The 11296-nt window shown below is 40.1% G+C and overlaps 1 protein-coding gene across 2 annotated transcripts in view; it reads left to right on the plus strand.

Moving 5' to 3' along the window:
* The first annotated feature begins 2598 nt into the window (after window positions 1-2598).
* Window positions 2599-11296, plus strand: part of slc49a3 (solute carrier family 49 member 3) — a 16926-nt gene continuing 8228 nt past the window's right edge. For both annotated transcript variants that reach the window (XM_035669857.1, XM_035669858.1), the window contains exons 1-3: window positions 2599-3040; window positions 10222-10380; window positions 10920-11133. In XM_035669857.1, coding sequence (XP_035525750.1) covers window positions 2873-3040; window positions 10222-10380; window positions 10920-11133 — 541 coding nt within the window. In that variant the 5' untranslated portion in view covers window positions 2599-2872. The remainder of the gene's footprint in view (window positions 3041-10221; window positions 10381-10919; window positions 11134-11296) is intronic.

Genomic DNA, 11296 nt, shown 5'->3' on the forward strand with positions numbered 1-11296 from the left:
AAGTTCAAGTTTCTGCATCACACTGTAGACGTTGCACATCTGAAACTAACCACAATTATTGTACTTCCTGGCCCAGCCAATAGAAATAGGAATGGACTTTTTACATCACTGGTTCCCATCCTTTTTCCTTAAGGAACCCCTTTTCTATCATTGAGTACACCGATGACCCCTGACTACATGACTTACTTTATGGCTATTTCATATTATATTCAATGCATAACAATAACAGCAGAGGACAACAGATAAACTGTACAATGAACCCAAACAGTGAACACAAGAACTGCAGGAAGTTTGTGTAAAACGAGTGATTTGGGTACATTTTTATTATTAAATATTGCATCAGAGGTGAGTTTTACTGATATTATACAGCGTACTGTGAGAGTGAATGCTCTGTGAATAGTTTAACTTTAAAAATAATCATTTCATTTAGTCAGAAATGGACACACTGCTGAGATGTAGGCCTACTGTACATATTTTTCAAGTTTTATTACCACCTTAAAAAAGGAGTGCGTCCTGAGCCCCAGGTTGGGAACCACCAGTTTACATTACAGTGTTCATGAGAGCATTTTGTTTGTTTTCATGCTGAATCCATCATGTGACAAATTGGATGATTTCTTTTTTTTCGTGTTGTGTTATGTGTCTTTTCCTCTAAAATACCTTTTTGTTGTTGTTGTTGTTGTTGTTGTTGTTGTTCAGTGTGTAGCCTTTGATTCTGTACATCTGTCCTGACTGGGTTGGGAGACCACTGGAGCTCTCCTAAATAATCTGAGAGTTGATAACATTTATAGGAAGGTTTCTACATCTCACTTATTTTTAATTGTATACATTAGAGCAAAACTACAACATTCTTAGTTTGATGCCTTTAAGAACAAAGCTGTAAACATACACAAAATAACTTACACAGGTAATCACATAAACTGTTTTGATAAGATTTTGATAAGTAAGCATAAAGTGGAGCCGTGATTCAACTGTGGCTGTTTCAGTTTGTATCACTTTCTTTTCTTCTTCCTTGAGAAGCAAAACTATACAGAATGTGTCACAAAGGTTTACAGAGAGGGAGGAGTGTGTTGTGTTGTTCTGCTCAGTGCAGTCACAGAAGTTAAGAAGTGAAGAGATCTCTCACTCTGTTCATATTACCAGTTACAAGAAAGAAAAACCACCAAAAGGAGGGAAAAGCAATCTTAGGCTTAATACTCCTACTCTTAACACACCAGATCAACACAAATATTTTGCCGGGTCCAGGCACATTAGGCATAACAGTTACAAGTTTGTTTTTATTCTAATATATAAAATGCTTTTAGACATTTGTAACCACTAGAGATGATCAAAACCACCTGGGAGAATGAATAAACATCCAGATTTCAGATAAATTATGGAAGAGCACTCTGAGGCACATTTACAAATGTATATAAAGAGGTCAGAAATACATCAGTATAGCAGGGATCATTTGCCAGAAGAATCCGTGCAGAATGATTGAGTCCCAGCACACTACTCACTTTGGGATATTGTGCTTAATACCAGTGTTTTAACGGTCCAGTGTGTAGGACTTAGTGGCATCTGGTGGTGTAGTTGCAGATCGCTAACCCCACGCATCACCCTCCCCTTCCAAGTGTGAAGGAGAAAAACCTAAAAAAACTAGAGCCAGTGTTTGGTTGTCCCTTCTGGGCTACTGGTTCAACATGGCAGACTCTATGGCGCCTCTAGATAGAAACATCTCATATATTCAGGTGATTCTACACTAATAAAAATATACCAATGCATATTATATTCTATTTCTGCCAATAGATCCTCCTGAATGTTACACACTGGACCTTTCATTTAGTATTTTAATTGATCTTATTTCATTGTAGGTCTCAGTTTGACATAAAAACACAAACAGCTACTTTACAAGTTTGACCCCTGTAGATGGATTCTATATTTAGTGGGACTATCTCGACAAAATGGTGAGGATCAATACAGCATCTCATGCAGGACGGTGAAAGGGAATTGGTTGCTTCTTCCTTTTCTTTTCTGATTCCTTTGCTTCACGCCACTGAAGATCTTTTCCCCTACAAAATCCGTAGCTTGTATCTCATTAGAGCCCCAGAGTGAATGGTAAGTCTGTAACTGACTGTTTTATTCTGCTGCATCACTGTGGAATAATGTGATAAAGCACAACAATGTGGCCAAAGGGGGTTACATACTCGCCTGGTTCACACTCTTCTGGCACTGACGCATAAGCTGACGAAACGTTAAAACAATGACATTTATTTTATTTTTGCAGTTTGACTTGGAGTGAGGACAATTTAGGTATTTATTTTACTAGTGTGTTGGTCATATGAAGTCAGATAGTTGCCTAGACTGTTTACACCTAGGTACATTGTGTCAGCATTGACAGTTTGTAGTCCACAAGGCCTTTGACTGTTAATAATTGTAGACAACGACATCTGTATATACATATATCTTACGTTTGGTTTGACGATGTAAACCTCTGTGTCCCACGCCAATAAAGCCCCTTTGAATTGAATTGAATTGTATCCAGGGCCGTTGTTTCAAAGACGGAGTGGTTCATCCTCTCTAGAGAAGATCTCTGTTAGTGTACACTCCCGGCGGCTCAGCCGAAACCACTGACAGAAACATGAAGGCGTGTTTACTGATTTATTCCAGCACTAAAACATCGTTTCCCGGCGTCCATTTATGAGCTTCAATGACTTAACAATCACCTAAAGACGACACAATGGATTGACACCCGTTTTTTTAATGTCTGTACCGACCCAGAGACCGCGGACATAAACTTTGCAATGCCTCGAACAGCTGCACAGTGTTAGCTAACGTTACTAGCTCCACTAAGTATCTGCACCGACCGGCGGTAAAGCTGTGAACAGCGGTACTCATGGAGGACGGTGGAGGAGCCCGCTGCCAGGTTCCCACTGTCTGCTCCAACGTTGATGTTCCCGCCACACCAAACACGGAGCTGAAGAAACTGCTGGATTTTAAAGTGTACAAGAGGAGATGGTTTCTACTGCTGGTGCTGTGTCTGTTGAACTGCTCCAACGCCATGGTAAGTTACCGCAGTAACTAACGTTACCTGAGGATAGTAAAGTAACGTTACTCTCCAGTTCCACACACCTTACCTGATTCCTGTGAGGGCAACTTGCTCTGGTCATACACATCAAATGCTTTAATGGAAGTTAAATATAATAATCTTCCTTTAAAAAATACCTCGAAACAGAAGATACTAAACACAAAAACTTTATAGTACGGAAGCTCATTTGTGCCCAACAAACAAATAAATAAAGTAACTATACAGTGGTGGTAAGTACTCACATCCTTTACTGTAGTAGCAGTACGAGTGTAAAATCACTGTTACCATTCAACCTTACAGTACATATAAGCAGGCTTGGGTAGTAATAGATTACATGTAACTAGTTTACAAAAAGGTAACTAGTCCATAACAGTTACAGAAAAAAAGATGTAATCAGATTACAGTTCCATTTATTAAAAATGGGGATTATTAGGCCATTTTCCCAGCAGCCATTATGGCCTGACAGCTGTTCCCAATCCCATTCAGTCAGGTTCCATTTAGTGGAGCAGGGTCTTTCCAGTGAGCCTGACTGTCTGACCTGAGTGGAATCAAACCTTCATCAGTCTCATTGGAAACCTGTGTTTACCTGAGGATTTCATGCCAAAAGCGGCGGCTGTGAAAAAGGTCTGTTTCAGAATGACCTGTTAGAATCAGTGACGCATTAATGTGTAAGCATCACTGATGTTGCAGCTCGTTAAAGGTGCTGCTAATTAGAATCAGTGTTCATACTGCCAGGTTAATTAATCCGTAATACAGTCACACACACTAAACCGATCACAGAGAGAGTTTCCAACTTGGCAACTTTCTTACTACATGAAGTGACTTTTCAGACCCTCTTGGTGTCTTTATTTCTAAAAAGCAACTAGTGACACATTTAGTGATTTATTCAGACAACCACGGAAAAGGCAAGAAACATATTATATTGTAGTTCCCATTCATGCTGATCAGAGTAGTCCAGTCCAACAGCAGCCTCCTTTCAGCCTCTCTCTCACTCTTTAGTTGGTAAATATGTAAATAGTTTGACCTTCTCTCTCTCTCTCTCTCTCTCTCTCTCCGGATCTCTGGATTACAGTGTTCCTATAGTTTAGCTTATATGTAAATAGTTGCTTTAAACTCCTCCCTCCCTTTGTAGATTTTAAAAAACGTATTTACTTCAAATATACGATGTCACTTAGGGCTGTGTATCCAATATATTGTGATACTGAACTGGAATTAGTGTTATCAGCTAACCCTCATTTAATGAACTTAGCAACACTGCTAGCTATCTATCTAGGTCTATCCTAAGTCTATTATCTATCTATCTACGGTAATCTATCTATCTATCTATCGGGGCTTTAAACACAAAAATCAATATACTGTTTTAGAATTGATACAGTATCACATAACGTATAATGTCAATATTTGACATTTGATATTTTTGTTTGTGATTACTAAAATAATACTAAATACTAAATAATCAAATTGTAAAAGTGTGTGTGTGTATATTTCGATTGCTGTATACCAACAGGTTTGCAGTTGCACTGCAGTTTGAAATAAATGCTAACTTTAAATAATGTTACAGTCACTCTTACAAAATACTGAGCTAAGGCAACATTGTGATTAGATTTCGACCTTGTGTCACATGATGTTGACTTACTGAGTGAAATCTTTTTAGATTTAGTATCTTATGATTTTGACCAACCATTAATATTTTCACCTTTGTAGTCCATGGCATTTTATTTTCATTTCCCTTTTTGCTTTTTCTGACAGAAAAGGGCTTCCATACGACACACACCATTACTGATAGCATTTGAATGAATATTTATCAGTACAACAAATAAAGAAGAACACATTCAGAAGTTGCAGACTGTTTCCATCTAATAATAATGTCATAGCTACTCCACATACACTCTCTGGTCATTCTGCTGAGGTACACCCTTGCGTCCCATCAGATAAACTCCCGTTACATTGTGGAGAGGGTGCAGCGGGTTTTACAGGACAACAGAAAGCAGTTTCAGTAGTGCACACAGTCTTATTAACAGTCAGATAATGGAGTCACACCTTTATCTCTCGATGCACTAGGCACACTGAGGCCACATTTTACAGCAGGAACAGTAGCTGTCATTTTACTTTCTCCCTTTAATTGACAGCTTGTTGTTCTTTTTTTTGGATATGTGAAATTGTTTGACCTTTTTCTCGTGTTAAAAGCAGATGTGGTTGTGAACAGTGCGGGTGGAGGACATGTGCTGCCCCCTTTATGTTTGCTGGAACTTGAGATAATTCCCTGGGGCTGTGGTCATTGTACAGCAGAGTGTGCCTGGAGGCAAGCTGAGCCCCTCCCCTCACCCATTCCCCGCTCTCACGGGACTCGTTCTCTCTGTGCCAGCTATTGTTTCCATGTGGCTGGTGTTCCCACTCACAAAGGATGCTCAGCTGGCGGAGAGTCATTCATGATGTGGCAAATAGCAGCTGATGAGCCAGTTAGACATCAATCTGCCTGACATTAGCAGGCCTACTCAGGGGTCAGGGTGTGATTCATCAGAAACCTGTGGGGTTGCCTTGTAAATTGATTTAGGATGAAATTTGATAACCATACTGGTGTTCATCCACAGAAAGTGTCTTCTGAAACTGCATTGGCAACATGAAACAGCAGATTCTCATTTGAGTAGTAATCTTACTCATTTTAGACACAGTTTTGTGTGTTTACTTTGTGATAAGAAGTTTGGCTTTATTTTTTATTTGTTTAGCAATGCACAATATTAGATTTTCCAGCTGATTTTGGCTGATTGTCGACGCCGATATATGCACATATTTCTGAATCTAATTGCAGAGAGCATCAAGTACCTCCTGTACAGGAATGAACATATGAATCTGCCTACTCTTGTCATTATGGCCCACTGGCAGACGCACACATTCACATTTAAACTGTTCTCTGTTCAGCCTACTGTAACAGGCTGGGGCTCCCTGAGACAACCAGCTAATTGAACCTATTTCACAAGTTGCAAAACAAGTAAACGTAATCTCTGTCCACAGGACACAGGACAGCAGTTAAAGCCAACTAAAAGAAAACTGTTAGATAGTGTACTCCTTTCACACTGTTGCAGGCTACTTGCTTTACAGACTGTTGCTTCAACTCAGTCATATATAAACAGAATAAATGAATTCAAAAATAGGATGACAGCTTGCATCTCAGGTAAGAACACACACATCAGGTTGCGTGTGGCTCAACATAGTTGACAAATCCGGACATCTTCAACAGAGGAAAACAGCTGGTTGTCCAGAGCAATACACGGTTTGTGACTGACATTGGCTCTGGCCCCGGGGTGGTTGCGGTCATATTTTTTGCCTTTGTTGATGGACTGGAGAAGAGGCCGCTGACAGGTGTTTTCCGCTGGTGCCGGTCAGTATGATCTGAGGACGGCTCTTAATATGGGTAATACAATGTGTGATGCTGAAGGAATGACCAACACTGAGCATTCATTGCATCATCTCTACTCTGTTTCGTAACCTTTAAAAGAAGAGATGGGAGGTATTTTAGTGCCACTATCTTTTGTCCTTTTTCATTTTTAATAGGGGCACACAATATGCTTATTTGCTGCTTTATTGTGTCCGATCGCTTCAGGATATTCCACTGTAATGAAAGTGGTGGTGGAAAATGACAAATGAAAATAACCACAGATCAAAAGAATCCTGATTATTTTGTATTGTTTTAATGTTGATTTGTTTTACGAAGATTGGTTTTTTTAACAAATCGTGACTAAGACCCCTTCTTCTTACAGTGTACAGATACGCCTGTCAGGGCTGCGGCGGATGCAGTGGGGACTGTGAAGGAGTTTTCTAACTTCAGAACAGATGCATACAGGGATGACTAAGAGGTCACATATGGTGGACAGTCAGGTCCTCTAGGGGCTACAATCAGGTTGGGTTCTGGGTTTCTGGGATTCTTGTTTATGTCGACATGGCAGAATTATCACCCAGTGTCAGGCTGTCTCTGCTTTTACAAGTAGTGATTTAGGATGAGTTAGGTATGTGTAGAACTGGTTTTGAACCACTCCCCACACCACCAAGTTATGACCATATTTGGCGCTCTAGTAGTTCTTGTGGGTCTGGATTTGTGTTAAATATCCCTCGACAGCTAATAGATAACCTGAAATCTTCTTCAAGTATGAGTCATTCTTCTTCATCCAGGTTTTCCATCACAGTGACAATGTTTCTAAATGATCTCAAACCTAGTCTGGCACATCTCAACTGCCATTTCTTGCCCTCTCTCTGCTGACATAAACACCGATACCAATATATCTGCAATAAGCTAATATTATGTATATGATATTTACAGGGATTCACTTGACTAGACTGATGCAGTCTGCATGTTACAGGCATGCAAAACATATCAGCAATATGGCAAAATAAACAGATGTTTGGTTCATATGAATTGAAGGAATCTGTGCGTTTTGGAATTGCACATGCACTGTTTAAATCTGTTTCATGTACTATTGTCAGATCACAGTGAACATTTCAGCAAATATTGCAAAAAGATTATTTAGTCACCTACTGCAGCTCTAAGTCTCTAAGGATACAAGGATTCACTGCTACTAATCATGTGTCCTTCTATCCCTGTGCACTGCTGCCATACAGACACTTTCCTCATTTGATCTTTTTCTCATGCATATGCACACGTTAAAAAAAGTGGCCAAGAAAGGAGGTTTTCCCCGCAGAAATGTAGCCGTGTTAACTGGTTCCTCCACTCTGACCCAGTAACTGAAACCAAGCTTCTTGTTTGTTGATGTTACAGAGATAAGATTACAGCGGCAAGCAGGGTAACCTGGTTAGGTGCTTGCTTACTTTTTTGGCTGTTCCCACTGTGAAAGACCACATTCATATCATCCATTGCATGCTGGGAAAGGCTGCACCTCCCGGGAGCCCTAAAAGTAGAACAAAAATGGATTTGTTATCAGTTCACATTCTGGGTTGCTGGGGGAAATGTGGACAGCACAGGGAGAGTGCATGAGAGATGCTGTCACCTTGCACAGCATCTAGTGTGAAAAGACACCCTCGAGGAAAGTGAAACCCACCCTAATGCTGTGGGGTTCTTCTCAATCCAATTTTCAACAACTTACACTGTCGGCTAGTTTCATCTATAACAATGTATATTTTAGAAACTGATAATTATGTTTTACAAATGGAATCCTAATCTGAAAAAGTAGTGAGTAACAATAATTTTTAATTAGCTGTGAAATAAATGTGTCTAGTAAAAGGTACGATAATTCCCTCTAAAATCTAGTGAAATGGAAGTATTAAGTCTCATAAAATGGAAATCCTCTGCATGAAAATGTCCTATTCTAGTGTGTACTATGTGTGTGTTAAGTGGTGTCTTATGCGAGCAGAACAAGCCGGGATATAGGAACCATTTCTTGCTCATTTCCTCCCTTTTTTCATGTGTCAGGATCACATGACTACAAGATATGTGTGACAATCTGATGACTATGACCACAATTTTAGCACCTATTAACATACTCAATATGAGGAATCTTAAAATGACTGTACATGACACTATGGAGTACACTCATTTTGTGGGTTTGCTTCTGAGATGACCCTGTAACACATTTGTTGATCAAATAAATGAACATCTGTGGCACAAATCACATCAAATAAATCGCTAATTCTGTCATTTCAGTGTGTATCGTGCTAAAATAGGCCTTTTTATGCAGAGTTGGGTTAGGACAACTGAAAATGCTGACTGGGCTCAACTGGAACCTTTACACACTGCAGATAATAAAAGGACATTCAGGCATCTGTCCTGTCTGGTTGGGTTCAGTGCTCAACATTAAGGATGTCCCGGAGACAATAAAAGTAGCACATGGAATATATATATGATTCTAAGGTTAAATGTTTGTTTTTATGTTGATAATGCAGCTCTACACACACAGAATCAGTTCTAGAGAAAGACCAGTGTTGCCAGCTTGGTGACCCTCTCTAGACCCTCTTAGCGACTTTATTTCCACTTTATTTTCTACTCTCTTCTTGCATTGTGCGCAGGCAGTCAGTAGGTGTGGTGTGTGGGGCACATTTCACCTTCTCTCTCGCTCTTCCTCTCCGGATCTCTGGATTAAGGGTGTTCCTTTATGGTTTGTAAATATGTAAACATTGAAGTAGTTTGTTTGACCTTCTCTCTCACTCTTCCTCTCCGGATCTCTGGATTATACGCTTTAAAACGCTCTACTCACTAGATAAAAAACAGCTCATCTTACGCTATCAAAAACGACTACGTGATTCTGTTCAGTGGTGGTTACAAACACACCTATGAATATATATGATTCCATTTCTGACAATAGATCCAACTAAATGTTACACACTGCAGCTTTAAACTACGCATGTTGTTTTTTAAGTCTGGGACAGATGAAAGCAGAATCCACGACAGTTGTGAGACTCTATGGTTTCACTTAATGCAGCTGGGATGTGGAGTGTCAGACAGTGCAGTACTTTTAAACATTTTAAATGCAGTGTGAAAACATGGAGGACAGTCAGGGCTGTGGTCACTGATACTGATGACAAAGGGTTCTGATTTCCTACTGATCTTCTATCTCTGTAACCTGTGTGCATCACTAGTGGCCTCTGTCATATATTGTGCATTCATTGTTCCTGTAAAATAAACATTACATAAATAAATAAAAACAATTTAAAACCTGTGCAAACAGAGAGACCACAGATTTTAAGATCTGACCATTTATGTTCAAAGCACAGGCAAGTCTGACCAGCAGCTACAGTGCAGATATTTTAAGGCGTCAGTGGCTCAGTAGGTAGAGCGTGTTGTCCACTCGCCACAGGGTTGGTAGTTCACTTTACCTTCTGAGATATTTTATTGACTTTTATGTCTATATATAAAGCACATTAAGGACTTCCTAGACTGAGCTTCCTGCAGGATGCTGATGATGCTAAAGCAAGTTAAAAGTGTCATGTATTTCATATCTAAAGCCGCCTTCCCAATTAATAATATCTAATTGTCATAGAAAATTGGTGTTTTATACAATCTTATGTCTCAGGCTTTGGCAACTGATCCAGTCCTCAAGGTTTCTTTCTTAGGACTAAAGATTAACTTTAGCAGTATTCGATCATGAGCTTTATTTTCATAAATGAATGTCCCTTACCGTATTGAATAAATCTCTTGTGTGTCTTCTCAGATATGGCTGACCTTTGCACCAGTAGCAGACAACTCTGCCAAGTTTCTGAAGGTATCTCTGGCGGAAGTCAACTGGTTGTCACTGGTCTTCATGGTGGTGGCCGTACCGTTCAGCTTTGTGACCACGTGGATGGTGGACACCATCGGCCTACGGATCTCGGTACAAACCTCACCCTGAAACCGTTTGATACAATATAATGCACCTATGTTTAGCAGGAAATGAGTTGATACCCTATTGTTCCCTTTTACTGGAAGATATCTGTCTTTATTGCCAATTGGGGCTTTTATGACCACAACACAAAGCTGTAACCAAGTGGCAAGTTATTTTTAGAAGTACAGAAGAAAGAAAACACTCCAGATCCAGGATGAGAAAATCACATTTTCTAAATGATTATTTGTATCTGCGGATAAGGCTTCAGATGGAAGCAGAGAGAAAACAGACTGGAGGTTCTGTGAATATTGATATTCAGTTTGTTGTTTGAGCATTGTGAATATACAAAACGTTTTTATTTACGACACCATCTACAAGTTAGTTGTAACACATGTGGTACAAGACTATACGAAAAATACAATATGAGAAAACCCTTTCCTGGGAGAAATCACACAGGAAATGGTGATGGGATGATAGAGGGGTAGAGTATAGATAGTGGAATCTGTTCCAGCATTTTGACCTTTCACCCTGCTGTCTTGACGTTGCAGCTGATTCTGGGATCCTGGCTGAACATGTTCGGAGCCCTGGTGCGCTTCGGTGGGTCGATGCTCAGCCAGGAATCTGCAGTGTACCCTGTAGTGATGCTGGGCCAGACCCTTGGTGCCCTGGCTCAGCCACTCATCTTCTTCACCCCCACCAAGCTGGCAGCTCTCTGGTTTCCTGACCACCAGCGCGCCACAGCTAACATGATCGCCTCGATGTGTGAGTGATTTACTGTTTATTACTGAGAGCTGGATGTGAATTAGCAGTTACCAATGCAAGCATACAGTCTGAAAGGCTTTCTACTGGCTATTGATCGTATGTTGTTTCGACCAAAACAACTTTATATATTGTTACACCGTGGTCTGGGTGAATACTCGATTCT

The sequence above is a fragment of the Morone saxatilis genome, unplaced genomic scaffold (genome assembly GCF_004916995.1).
Source record: "Morone saxatilis isolate NCDOM2014 unplaced genomic scaffold, NCSU_SB_2.0 Contig22, whole genome shotgun sequence".
Taxonomy (NCBI): Eukaryota; Metazoa; Chordata; class Actinopteri; family Moronidae; genus Morone; species Morone saxatilis.